This window comes from Chamaea fasciata, unplaced genomic scaffold (assembly GCF_029207755.1).
Source record: "Chamaea fasciata isolate MVZ Bird 193981 ecotype frontalis unplaced genomic scaffold, bChaFas1.0.hap1 SCAF_22, whole genome shotgun sequence".
NCBI lineage: Eukaryota > Metazoa > Chordata > Aves > Passeriformes > Sylviidae > Chamaea > Chamaea fasciata.
In genome coordinates this window covers 4,575,410-4,588,874 of record NW_027094107.1, presented here as the reverse complement: position 1 = coordinate 4,588,874, position 13,465 = coordinate 4,575,410, and the positions used below count along the sequence as shown (strand labels likewise).

General features: G+C 60.1%; 1 protein-coding gene across 1 annotated transcript; it reads left to right on the top strand.

Annotated features, from left to right (window-relative positions):
• Positions 1–1,652: 1,652 nt before the first annotated feature.
• On the top strand, positions 1,653–13,133 carry GDPD2 (glycerophosphodiester phosphodiesterase domain containing 2). Its single transcript, XM_066202416.1, has 16 exons — positions 1,653–1,733; positions 4,328–4,476; positions 5,546–5,649; positions 5,723–5,816; positions 6,020–6,079; positions 6,422–6,520; positions 6,904–6,997; positions 7,430–7,575; positions 8,060–8,142; positions 8,643–8,793; positions 9,322–9,537; positions 10,438–10,586; positions 10,919–11,066; positions 11,299–11,381; positions 11,951–11,979; positions 12,297–13,133. The coding sequence occupies exons 2-16, from the start codon at positions 4,363–4,365 to the stop codon at positions 12,347–12,349; spliced, it is 1,623 nt and encodes a 540-aa protein (XP_066058513.1). The 5' UTR covers positions 1,653–1,733; positions 4,328–4,362; the 3' UTR covers positions 12,350–13,133.
• The last annotated feature ends 332 nt before the right edge of the window (positions 13,134–13,465 follow it).

The window sequence follows — 13,465 nt, the reverse complement described above, 5'->3', positions numbered from 1 at the left end:
GCCGCGCTGCCGCCCTCGCCCGGGCGGAGGGGGCTGCAGGGGCGGGGCAGCGCCCGGCGGTCTCGGGGTTCTCCCCGGGGATGGGGCGCGCTCCGTAGCTTGGCTCCCCCAAGAAATGAGCTCCCTCCCGCCACCGTCAGTGCTCCGGGGAGCCGCCTGTGCCGCTGCTCTGTCTGCCCGGGGTGCCTAGCTCATAAGCTTTGCCTCACACCACTAAAATGCACAGCTCTCGTATCTCCGGAGCTCTGCCACAACCTCCCCTCCTCCAGTATCTCCTTGGTCTCTATTCATGCTCGGTTTTCTGCACTGCCTAAGATGTTTCTTGGCTTAAGCGATCCTTCACCTCACTTCAGTGCTCACTTCTTCACCTCCTTAAAACCAGGAGAAATCCAATCCCTGACAATCAATCTTCTACCCCATAAAACGGGCTCTCTGCATCCCAGGGACTTTCCTGGGGCGCTGGTGCCCACAGCTCTGCTGTTCCGTGTAGCAGCGCAGCTGCTCTGTGTCAGAGTCAGCAAGAACACACGGATGCGGGAGGTGAACCTCACCGCCAAACTGCTCACATCTGACAAAATCTGGGGTGCAGGGCTGCTTGCTTATCTGAGGGATGTTCCTGGCCATTGCAATGCTTTCAGCTTACTCCTTTGGGTGCAGAGCGCTGGGTGTTCCTGCACAAACCCTCCTGTAGCCCTCCAGACCCTCCACTGATAAGGCCTTAATCAGCACATTTCATGGAGCAGTTCAAGGAGTTGTGCCCGAGCTGTTAACAGTAGTGTGGAACAGGATCGGCTGGGAGCTGAGTGCTGAGGCTTCTGCCAAAATTGGCAGTTGCTATGTCACTGCAGAATGCCATCACCTCCCCGTAAATCAGCTTTCTCAGGTCTTTTGCAAGTGGCAGAACATCAGAGGAGTCCCCTGAGATCCCAGGCAATGACGGATCAATTCGGTGACGCAGAAAAGTCTGAGCGCCCACGGTGCATCCTGGCTCGCCAGGAGCGGGGACCTGGAGCAGAGGGTGGGGGGGACACAGCAGTGCTGTGCCACAGGGAGGGAGGGGGGAGATGGAAGGCATCATGATGCCCATCCATCTTCAGGTGGCATCGGGCACGTCTGGAAACTCCTTTCATCTGCCGCTTTAGCAAAGTTCACATGCACTGGTTCGGAAGGATTTCTCTCGGCTCAAGGCAAGAAAAGCACTTTTACGTCTGTGCTTCTGCCTTCAAAGCATGCCCCGGTGTGTATGCCGGGCCAGCCGCGGTGACCTGGGACGTGTCTGTTCGGGCTTCCTCTGCCGGGAAGGGAAAAGTCCCCTTTTGTGCGAGGGGCTCCCACAGCCCCCTTTGCTGAAAGGCGCGGCGATGCACGAAGCTCTGCCTCCATCTCCCGGGAGCTCTCCCTGGAGTCTCCGTCTGCCTGGACGTGGGCTGCCTGCAAACTCCTTTGCGCTGCGACGCGTGACGGCCCCGGGGCCCCTTCCCCCTCTCCTCGGGGCCGGCGGGGCCCGCCCTGACCCCAGCCCGGCCCCCGCTCCGCTCGGCTCGGCTCGGCTCCGCTCGGCTCGCAGTGTGCCCGCCTCTGCCGGCCTGTGCGGACCTGCCGCCGGGCCACGGGCACACCCAGCAGGGTGTGAGCTCAGCGGGAGCCGAGTGCTGGCACGCATGGGCCCGGGGAGAGCCCAGCCCCGAGCTCACCTGGCCCAGCTGCGGGAGCCCGACATCCGCGGGGAGCAGGTATTTTTGTGCCGGCGTGGCTGCCCCGGCCGTGGGGATGCTGTCCTGCGCCGCCGGAGCTGGCGGGGCGGAACGGGGACGGGGGAGATCATCCCGGCTCTGCGGGAAGCTCGGGGGGGAAGGAAGGGGGTAGCTCGTGTTGTTCCCACGCTCTGGAGAGGAGGGACGGGGAGCCCAGGACCGGCTGAGAGTGGGGGATCTGGGCCTGGCTGTGCTGCTCTTGCCGGTTTGGGGTTACCCAAACTTGCCCCATGCTGAGCCCTTGTTCTGTGCTTTCTACGAGGAAAGGGAACAGCGGGCTTAGGCAGCAGCTCCTGCTGACCTGCCCGGTGACACACAGCCTGGGCTGGCTCAGCTCGGCTCCTCTAGGACAAGAGGATTCTAATCTGCATACGGTCACCTGGTTGTCCTGTGCCGGCACTCCTGGGGCTCAGAGGTCTTTGTGAGGTTACCAGCACACTCTGCCGTGTCGGTGACTGTGGCAATGGGTTTGTCACCCCTCCAGATTCTCTGTGCCTCGCACACGAGGGCTGTGAGTGTGCCGTGGGGGTTGTTTGGTGGGAGCTAAAGGAGGGGTCCTTCCAGCCGTGATGGATCCCCAGCTCCCACTCTGCTGCTCTCCCACTGGAGCTGGAGCAGAAGCTGAGCAGGGTCTGGTGTGTGCCTGTCCCTGCTCTGTCTGGGATGTGTGCCCTGCACAGGGGTGTTGTGCCATAACCACTGATGCTACTGCTGCTCTCTGAGCTGGGGAACAGGGTGGCATTTCCCCTCCAAACCCTCCAGACAGCACCGTTGGGGCAGATTTGTGACCAGTCCTGTGCCACTCTCTGCCAAGCTCCAGTCTTGGCAGCAACAGTCCCGTGGTGCAGCTGAGTGCCGAACTGCAGCTGGTACCCACAGCCACTCCTCCTGTACTGTGTACCCTGCGTGGGAGCCTGCCAGGAGCTGCTGACACCAGTGCTCTGCCCGTGTGAGCCGTGACAGGGGACAGGGTGACTCCAAGGGAAGGCTGGCTCAGCCCACTGGTCACTGGTGGAAGTGGTGACTGCTTCTGGTGACAGCAGGGGTATGAGCCTGCAGCCAGAGCCCCTGGGCATCAGGAGGGGAAACATCTGCACCCATGGCTTCTTGTACTTGTGTTAAGGCTGACTCCTTCAGTGCCATCACTGAGCAGGTTACAGCTGCTGGTCTGGTGCCTAGAAGGTGGAGGGGCCAGCAGATGTGGGGATCTGTTTTGCTGCTCACCATCCTCTGTGCCTTGGCCAGCTGGACCTGCTGACAGCAGCCCCTGGACATCCCCCAGCCTGCAGAAGCTGCCTGGGCAGGGATGGGATCCTGCTCTCGGGGTGGTACCTGTGGCCCTGTGCTCTGTGTGGGTGCTGGGGGATGTGTCGGCCCTGGAGACCCCCATAGTGGTGGCATTTAGGAGCAAGGTGACAGTCTGGGGTGCTGCCCTGTTACAGGGGGAGACCAGGCTGATCTCGGCCACATCCAGGGCATGGCAGAGCTCTCTGGTCTGGCTGGCCGGGCCAGGGAGGACCTGGGCTAGCTCTGCTCCCTGTCTCCACAGCCCAGGTTGGAATGGGACACAGCTCTGAGGCACACCATTGCCTCCAAGACTGGAGAGGATGTGGCTGGCAGGATGTGGTCAGCTGGCTCTCCTACCTGGCTCAGTGGTCACAGTGAAATGAGAGCCAGGCTTAATCTGCAGGTGACAGTGTTGCATAGTGAGCCTGGCCTGTTGGGGAGGCTGGGGTGAGGAGGAGGAGCAGCTCCACAGCAGGACAAGCAATAGTAAAGATGGGATTTCTCTGGATGGATCAAGGAAGACCTTGTTATGGGCTCTGCTTCTTCCAGCCAAACACCAGGAATCTGGGGATCACAGCAAAGCATCCTGGCTCTCTCCCCTTGCCAGTGCTTGGGGAACTCAGAGGTGGTCCTGCCCCCAGCCTGGATCTCTGTGGCTGTAGAAATGGGTTCCTTCACAGGCACTTGGACCAAGGCCATCCACTGCCTGCTCAGCTGCAGCTCCTCCAGCCACACTTGGGATTCCTTGGTGTGCAGGTTGAACTGTGGGGCTGCCAGGATGGGGCTGCATCAGCAAGGACCTGGACTTAGGGATCAGAAGGGGAACTTCCCAGACTGTTGCACGTACCCCCAGCTGCCAGCAGGAGCCCCAGGCCGTGGCATGGCACCGGGTAGTCCTTGCAGGTGGGAAGGCTGGGTGCAGTGTTGCTGTCACGCTGGCTGGCACTCTGCCCCTGGAGCCTGCACAGCGGTCCTGGCTCCCAGCAGAGTGCAGAACCCTGGGCTGGGGAGCAGGCTCTGCTCCGTGCCAGCTCCAGGCTTGCTCCAGCTTGTTGGGTGAAGGGTCCCAGTGCAGCCTGCTGAACAGGTTGGGCTGCACCCTGTGCTCCTTCTTCCCCTGGCACCATGCCTTGCCTGGGGACACAACCAGCAGCCCCACTATGTCCCTGCACTCTGGGCCACCTGCCAGGGTACCTGGGCACAAAACGTTTCAGTGCTCCATCCCCACGGGGTGGGGGCAGTGTGTTGGGAGATCTGTGCCAACACTGTGTGTGTATCCCCCACAGGACACCTGACCTGTGCTCTGGGACAGTCTGCTGCTATGGCAGACCCCCCTGGCTGCTGCTCTACCTGTGCCACCTGCCTGCTCTGCCCCTACAGCTGCCAGTGGATCACTGCCAAGAAGGAGAAGAGGAAGGGCCTGAGAACCACCAAGGTGATACCTGAGTGATGCTGAGCTGGGGCTTACCAGCCCCTTTGTGGGAGTCCCAGGGCAGTGGATGGGGTGGGGAAGGGCTCTGGCTGGGATGCTCAGCCCAGACACTGAGCTGCTGACCTCTCACTGCTGCTCCTGCTTCCCAGGGCCAAACCCCAGGAAAGCTGGGGTTACCTGGGGAAGTGCTACCTGGCACTGTCCAGGAACTGCCCCAGCCTGGAGAGGTGAGAGGGTGAGCTGTGTTCCTGCTGGGTGACAAATAGGGTAAAGCAGCATTAGTGTGCATCTGCAGCTCTTGCGCGTGCCTGGAGCAGGGCAGAGCCCTAGGGCTGAGGTGGCAGCAGGTCCCGGGGCACCTGGCCAGGCACGTGGGAGACACAGTTCCTGGGCTGGGTGTGGCCCCACCAGGAGGGTGTCCCCAGCAATTTGTGACCTGGGAGTGGTGAGGCCCTGGGATTCTCTGAGGTCTCCGACTCCCATGGGAGTGGCTCTGCTGCTGCTTGTCCCGTCTTGCCTGGAATGTACAAATAAGTCTGGGTTGCTAGGTGTCCCTCTGGCACCTGTGGCACCCCTCGCCTCCCCCACACAAGTGGGACTAGTGGGTGGGGACAATGCAGCTGGACCCAGTCTGCAGACTGGCCACTACAGGGGCAGTTCTGAGGCCCTGCACCCCTCTCAGCCCAGCCCAGGGATCATCCAGCTAGAGGGGAATGGGACCTGTCTCCCTGCCCCTCCTCATGTCCAAAGTCCTGTTCCCATGGAGTGCTGCATGGAAAAGGAGGCAGCCTTGCCACAGGGGCTATCCTCCCAGCCTGACATAGGCAGATTTTAGTTTGCTGTAGGACATGCTGATCCATCTTTCTGTAGCATGGGTCCAGCCAAAAGAGCCAGCCAGGGTAGCTCTGCTCCCTCTCCATGGGGCAGCTCAGTGCCTGGACCCCTGGGCCAGTGCCTGCTGTGACCCCCTGTGCTCCCTGCTGCTGCCTGGGTGAGACCAGGGGTCTCAGAAACCTGGCTGGGAGCCAGGTGTCCTGAGGGTATGTGTATAACTCTCATCTCTGGCTTTCAGTATGACTGCAGCTGGTTCCTTTTCCTCTTCTGCGTCTTCCTCTTCACGCTGGTGTGGCTCTACTTCGCTATCATCATCCTCAATGATTTCCACAACTTCAACGAGTGAGTAGGATCCCACATGCAGCCTTGTTCCCCACCTCACCCCTGCCCCCCTGACCCTCCTCTTTGCTGGCAGATTCATCTTCAGGCAGAGGAAGCTGTGGCTAGACTGGTCCCTGGTCCTGCTCATAGCCACGGCTGTGCTGATCAGCTACTCGTCTGTGCTGCTGGTGAGCCCTCCTGATCCTGCTGGGCTGGGGGGGAATGGATCTATGCTGAGCACAGGCTGAGCTGGGAGGAGCTGGGTCACCCTGAGCATGGCCAGAGCCCCTGCCTGTGCCAGGGGGCCCAAGCTCCTGTGGCTGAGTCCCGTGCCCTGTGAGGGGTGAGCTGTGGGGTACAGCCCAGCTCTGACAGCTCCTTGCCCTTGCAGGTCCTTGCCTTGTGCCTGCAGCTCTGTGGCCAGCCCTTGAAGCTACACTGGGTGCACAAGGTGAGAGACTGGGGGTGCGGGGAGATGGTCCCTGCCCTGGCTGCCCTTGCACCTTCAGAATCTGGGACCAGCCTGCTGGGGCTGTGTATGGCTGCTGTGACCCCACTAAGGGGATGTGTGTCCCTACTGAGCTGGGCTGCAGCTGTCCGCTCCTCAGCAGCATGTCTCTGGATGGAAATATCCCCAGTGCTCAAAGCATGGAGCACAGAGTTCAGCTGCAAACCCAGGTGGGGGAAGTGGGGTATCAGGGCTTGCAGGGGTTCATAAGGAAAGGATGAGGAGGACTCTGCCTGCCTGCAAGATGCTGCATGCTCCCCTAACTGCCCTGTGTGTGCCCCACAGGTCCTGCTGATCCTAACTGCCCTGGTGGTGGCTGCAGCCTTCACAGGGCTGGGAATAAAGTGGGCGGAGGAGTGGAAGAGCGCACGTATCTCCCTGCAGGTGAGTCACCTCGGTGGCAGGGACTCCCCTGCTGTACCCAGTGCCTGGCCTGTGGGGTTGGGCTGAAAAGTGCTGACTGAAGCCCTCAGCAGGGCTGTGTGCACTGGGTGTTTATTCCCTGACCTTGACTTCTGCTGCCTGGCCAGGCAAGGTGCTCCTCCTGCCCCTGCAGTCCTGCCTGGAGCAGCTGCCACCAGACTGATGGATGGTGCCTGGGCCAGAGCAAGGAGTCCGTTCTGTCCACCAGGAGCCTGTCCCTCCCTCCCAGGCACTGTGGATCTTCCAGCAGTGCTGGCTGCAGGAGCAGATCCCTGGCATTGGAGCATACGTATTTTGGTGACAGGGACTGGTGCTGGCTGACACCATTTTTTTTGCCTCCCCAGGCAACAGGTCCCTTCCTGCACATTGGAGTTGTGGGGGGAATGACACTCCTTGCCTGGCCCCTGGCCAGCTTCATCTACCGCACCCGCAGCACAGGTAATGCCCCTCCAAGGTCTCCACTTGTCCCCTTGGCTGGTGCTCTGCTTCCTGCCACCCACCTGAGCAGCACTGTTGGCAGAGTGGTGCTCAGGGAGCATCAGTGCAGTGGGAACAGATCTCCAGTGTGGTAGTAATGCCTGCTTTTGGTTGCTTCTCATGACCAGCCCTTGTTGCAGCTTCATCCCTCCCTGCTTTGCAGCTGAAGGAGAGATACAGGTGGCAGAGTGCTGCAGAAGTGCTGAGTTGTGCAAGGGTGTGTAGTGGGCCTGGAATAAATCTGCAGTGTTCCCGAGGCTGGGGATGCAATGTTTGACCTAGGGTCATTACAGGTTCATGCCAGCTGAAGCAGCCTTGGCTTATTCCTCGTGACCTGCAAAATACTTCCTTCCTCTGCACCTCATCCCCTCTAATTTCTGTCTGTGCCTGTAGGTCTCAAGGTGTTTGTGCTGCTTATGTTCTGGGCAGCGATGATTGCACTTTACCTGGCTCCCTTGGGAATCACCTCCCCTTGCATCATGGAGCAGAACCAGCTGCCCCCCAAGCCAGCCCTAGTTGGCCATCGAGGAGCACCCATGGTGAGTGACCAGCACCCTGGCAGTGGTCAGGGTGGATGGGGCAGGCTGCTCCACTAGGAAAAGCCAGGCTGTGCCTGGCTGGGGGCACAGATCCTCGTGGCCACAGGCCTGGACAAGCTCTAGCCAGCCCAGAACAGTGGTATCCCCACAGCAGCTCAGGCTTGGAGGATGGGTGAGCACAGGGTGAGGAGGGGAGGCAGCAGCTGCAGGACAGAGCTGCTTCCTGAGCACTACTGGACCACGAGCATGCAACTCCCAGCAGAAAGCCTGGCTGTGTAGTGTGGGCTGGGGAGCAGGGACAAGGCAGGCTCTGGCTGTCTATTCCCAGTCCTTTTCCATCCCCCACCATGCCCAGGTCACCCCAGTCTCGTTGTGGTTGCCCTAGAGCCCAGCCAAGCTGCTGGGTGCATCCAGGCAGGATGAATGCCTGTCTCCTGCCCCATCCTGCCCATGCTCTCTGCACTAACATCATTCCTTTTTCCAGCTGGCCCCTGAGAACACCCTCATGTCACTGCACAAGGCGGTGGAATGTGATGTGCAAGTCTTTGAGACAGACGTCATGGTGAGGTAAAGGGGCTCAGAGGGAGGAAGGGGCCTGTGTGTGCTGGGATATCACCTCCCACAGGGGGCATTCTGGAAGACACCTGGAGGATTGATACAGCCTGCATTTGGAGGCAGCCCTGTTCAAAGGGCTCTGCCGCTCCCATTGTCCCAGGATGGGACTGGCTCCAGCTTGGTGTCCCAATGGTTTGGGAGAGGTACTGGGTTTCTGTCCTCCCCCATGCAGATTGCCTTCCAGGGAGGGAGGCTCCATCAGGAGAGGGGTATTGCTTGGAAAACAGACCCTGGCTCCAGTTCATCTCATGTAATCCTGTTATTGGGACAGCTGTTTCAGAGAGCAAGGAACTGCTTGGTGTCTAGGTGCACATTTCTGTGAAAAGGGTCACAAGTAGAATAAGGGTGGGGGTTACTCTAGCAGGTGGCTGGGAGGGGGCAGAAGTGCCAGGGCAGGGATAGGAGACAAACAGCTTACAACATACGGCTTTCCTCTGTGCTCCTTTTGCCAGTGCTGATGGGGTCCCATTTCTCATGCATGACGAGGAACTCACCAGGACCACCAACGTGCAGGCTGTGTTCCCTGAGAGGGCTGCCCTGAACAGCACTGCCTTCAACTGGACAGACCTCCAGCAGCTGGATGCTGGCAGCTGGTTTCTGGAGGTCAGGAATGTCCTTAGGGTGGCTGGTGAGGAATTGGGTGCATTTTGAGGTGAAGCATTAGCCCTGCCCTGGGGCTCCAGAACTTTCCCTCTGGAGCACTGGTCCTAGCAGACACCTGGACAGGGTGCAGAAGCCTGCACAAATCCCTTGGGTGCGGTTATGCCCCAAGCTGAGGTTTGTTCTGCCTCCTCAGCTGAGTCATGGCTGCTTTCAGAGGGGATGTCTAGTGTTTGCTCTGAGCTGCACAGCCTGCCTGGGCTTGAAGGCAGCTGTGGTCAGGCTCTTCCCAAAAGGTGACTAACTACTGCTGAGCAGCTTGGAATGCCCACAGGTGTTGGGGCTGCTTGAATTCTGTTGTTAGTGGGGAGAAGGGTAGAGGTGCATAGGGAGGTTCTCTATGCCTGTCTGCACAAGAGAGCACACGGAGGGGCCAGTGTAGGAAACACAGTCAGAGACAGGCACCAGTTTGGGATGTGGAAGGTTGCAGGTGGTCTGCCTGTGGTGACTGCCCCTCTCTCACCCTTGCAGCGGAGGCCATTTCCCACAGTGCAGAGTCTCTCACCCGGTGATCGCAAGGAGGCAGCTGAACAGAGGATCCCGTCCCTGGAACAGGCTCTAGAGGCAGCCAAGCAGAGCAACATCTCCATCATGTTTGACCTTCGGCCTGAGAACCACAGTGATTACCAGAACTTTGTAAATGTCACCCTGGGAGTGATTTTACAGTCAGGCATCCCGCTGCAGCAGGTGAGCTGGTCACCACCCCACCCCTGCCAGGCCCTGCCGTCACACCCCTGCCGTGGTGGGAGGTGTCCTGCCAGCCACACTGACCATCCCTGACACTCCAAACACCACAGCCCCATACATGGTCCCTTCTGGGCAGCCCTGCCCACGTGTGGGCTTCTCTAGCTAGGAGAGGTTGCCAATAATTAGGATTTAATGCCTACAGCTTCAGACCCCTCCAAATACTTCAGACCCCTCCAAATACTTCAGACCCCTCCAAATACTTTGGTTTCCCAGCACTGGCCACCCTGGTGTGTAAACTATGACTCAGTCTAGGGAGGAGACCAACACTGCCAGCATGAGCAGGAATACAATGCTGAGGCTTCCACCTGCCCACACTCCACACCACACCTCTCCCTGCAGCTCTTGGACTCCTGCTGCACCCTTCTGTGTTTCCTTTATGCTTCATCCAACCCCTGCAGCACAGGATCCGTGCTGCCCTCAGGGGACAAATCAGCACTCAAATCAACTTCCTTGGCCTTTTGGGAATGCAGAGCAGGAGGGGACATGGAAAAGACTTTTTCTATAGTGCTGATCCAAGATGCATTCTTGCTGCAGAGTTGGGGATAAATGGATTCACTTCTTGAGCCATTCAAGGACCCACAAAGGACTTAATTGTTGTAGATTTCCTAGGCTGGAACTGCCTTCTCCCTTCAGTGGGACCTGTGCTTATTTCTTGGCTGGGGCAAGCTCTTAGGAGACTGTCCTGGCTGAGATCCTCACAGAAGAGCTGAGTGTTGAGATGGGGGCAGGAAGCAGCTGTCTAAGCAGGCCATGTGGGCCTGGACCTGCGAGGGAATATGGAAAGAGAGCAAACTCTCTGGAGCCCCTCTCCTCTGCACGTGCTCTCTGGCTCTTGCCTAGGTCCTCTGGCTTCCAGATGGGTTCAGGGAAGATGTCAAACAGCAAGCCCCAGGTGTCCAGCACGTCTATGGCCGGAAGAGACTGGAGAATGAGGAGCCAGGACTGCACGTCAATCTGCCCTACCAGGACATGAGCTCTGAGGAGATCAGGTGAGAACGCTTTGTCCAGGTACCTGGGAGCTGTGGGGGTCTGGGGACCATCCCAGGGGCCAGCAGAGGTGAGGCTGCTGTGTACTGATGAGCTGCTGGGAAGAGCTAGGGGTGTGCCTTGTGAACAAATGTCCCTGTCAGGCAGGGCTGCTGCAGAGGATGGAGCTGGCTGCAGCCCTCCGCCCTGCCAGCAAATCTGCCCTCAGTCTGGATCTCCAGGCTCCATGTGGCTGCAAATGCTGGATCATATCCCAAATGTGCATCCCCCTCTGGCTGTGCAGTGTGGTGGCACCCTGCTGTCTGCCGCTCTGACCACGGCCGTCCCCACGCAGGCAGTACCGCCGGGACAACATCTCTGTCAACTTGTATGTGGTGAACCAGCCCTGGCTCTTCTCCGTGCTGTGGTGCTCAGGGGTGAGCTCTGTCACCACCAACGCCTGCCAGGTGCTGAAGGAGATGAAACACCCCATCTGGCTGCTTGTAAGTGACCCTTCCATCCTTCACCCTGCCCCACTGCCCTGTGTCCCAGGCACTTGTGGGTCCCCTTCTGCAGCAGCCCTGTGCAGCTGCCTGGAGGGTGACTGCTGCTCACTGCTGTACTGGCATGGGAACGTGTGACCCTGTAGAAGGGACTGGTGGCACAGCAGGTAGGGCTGTGCCACAGCACATCACCCCTAGCTGGTGTTCAGTGGCTTGTCTCGTTGCCTTGCAGCCCAGCACCACATACTTCATGATCTGGATCGTTGTAGACTGCGTTTCCTTCCTTATCATCATCTGGGCCTTTGTCTTGATGAAGTAGGTTTGATTCCTTTCCCCCTCCCAAGGCAGGGCTGCTGGGAGAGGCTGTCGTGTGCCCTGGGTGGCTGGTGCAGTCCCAAACCTGCTGGGGGAGGCTGTCGTGTGCCCTGGGTGGCTGGTGCAGTCCCAAACCTGCTGGGGGAGGCTGTCGTGTGCCCTGGGTGGCTGGTGCAGACCCAAACCTGCTGGGGGAGGCTGTCGTGTGCCCTGGGTGGCTGGTGCAGACCCAAACCTGCTGCCACCCCTCTCTGGACTCAGATCCTGGGGGGATCCTCTCCTGTCGACGTAAGACAGAAGTGTGTGAAGGCAACTTTTATCTCCAAGCTGCAGCTAAAAGTCTGCCCTGACCCTGCCTCAAGCTGCTGGGTGCCCTAGTTCACACTTCCTAGCCCACTCTGAGGCTGAGGCTGGGGGGTCCTGGTGCTGCTCCTTTTTACCAGTGCTGCAGGCACTGAGAGCAGTTCCCTCCGGGACTGCGGGGCCCCACAGCCTCCAGCTGGCAGCTCAGGGAAAGGAGTGGTGAGACCAGACTTGCATGCTAACATCGATCCTGTTCCATCTCCTAGGAAATGTTCCCACAGAAGACGGCCAGCGGGTGAGTGCGCGCAGAACGGGAGCTTCCCTCCCTCGGAGCCAGGCTCTGCCTGTGGGACTCTCCCTGACAGGCAGGCAGCTTTCTCCAGCCAAACGTGACAGAGTGGTTTGGGATGGCTGGGGGCGGAGGGGGGGAAGGGAAGGGAATCCCAGCCCAGGGAGCTCCTCCTGTCCTGCCCTTAACAAGCAGCCCTGTGGGACAGCACTAGGGAATCCCACATTCCCAGAATATCCTCAAACCTGCTTTTCAGGCTGCTCCGCCTGTCGCTGCGGGATGGTGGCTGCCCACAATGACTGGGTTTTTCTCTGTCTCCTCAGAGTCTGAGACGGATGTGCTGCTCACAAAGATCAACAGCTTGATGCAGGAGTGACCCCTCTTGCCTGTCAGCCGTGGGCAGGGGCAGCCAGAGCCCTGCACAGCAGGAGCACTCCTCAGGCCAGCTTCGAGGCTCCTTTCCTTTTCGGACTCCTTCCTGAGCCTCCCTTCTACCGTGGCCTTCCTGGCTCCTTTCGTGGTGCTCAGCTGCCCTCCGCTGAAAAGACCTGGAACTGAATTGTCATTTCCCGCTGGCAGCGAGGAACTAAAGCTTTGCAGGGGTGGCCTAGGGGCAGGATATTTATCCAGCCGTGCTGGAGCTGAGACCTCTCCCTTGGGGTTTGGACAGGAGCGGGGATTTGGGTCGCTGTTTGGTGCAGGGGAGGGGCTGTCTCTGCCTGTTGTCAGCAGCTCTGCAGCCAGCGATGGGTGTAAGGGCTGTTCCCCTGGGGGCTGCCCTGTCCCCTGGCTTGAGGAATAGGGAGGGGGGTGTGGAGTGGCTTTTCACACGACAAAGGGGAAGCCGAGCTCTTCACCCTCCCATCCTGGACAGAAATGCTGTCCCTACTGCTGCTGGCTTCATGTTCACGGGACAGGGTCCTGGCACTCCATGCAGCAGTCAGTGCCTGTTGCTCGGGAGAGAGAAGGCGCGGGGCTGGGTGGGGGTGGTGGGTGTCAGGGGCTGGCAGGACCGCGCTCACGCTCCTGCTGCTGCTCCAGGGCAGCAGAGGGAGCGGTACGACTCAGCATCGGTCCCGTTGCAGCAGGGCCTTGAAAAGGGAGAGGGGGCATCGTGTCGGTTTGACCTGTTGCTGTCTATTTATGTCAATAAAGCAGAGGAGCGGCAGACAGAACCCGCAGGGGTGCGGCGGGCACGCCTGCGTCCTCCCTTCCGCACCTTTCCCTGCCGGCGGCGCTGCCGGCCCGGAGAAGGAGCCGGCGCAGCCCGGACGGCACCGGCCCGGGGCGGGCTCGCTCCGCGGCGCCTCCGTGCCACCTACCGACGGCGCGGGGAACCGGGCGGGCCCTCCGCAGCGGGCACGGAGGGGAGGCCCAGCCGGGCGCGGCTCCCGGGGCTCCGGCCGAGCCTCCCCGCAGCCCGGCGGGCTCGGAGCGGCCGCGCCGCGGGGCAGAGCGGCGGTGGCCGCGGCGGTGGCGGGGCGCTCCCGGA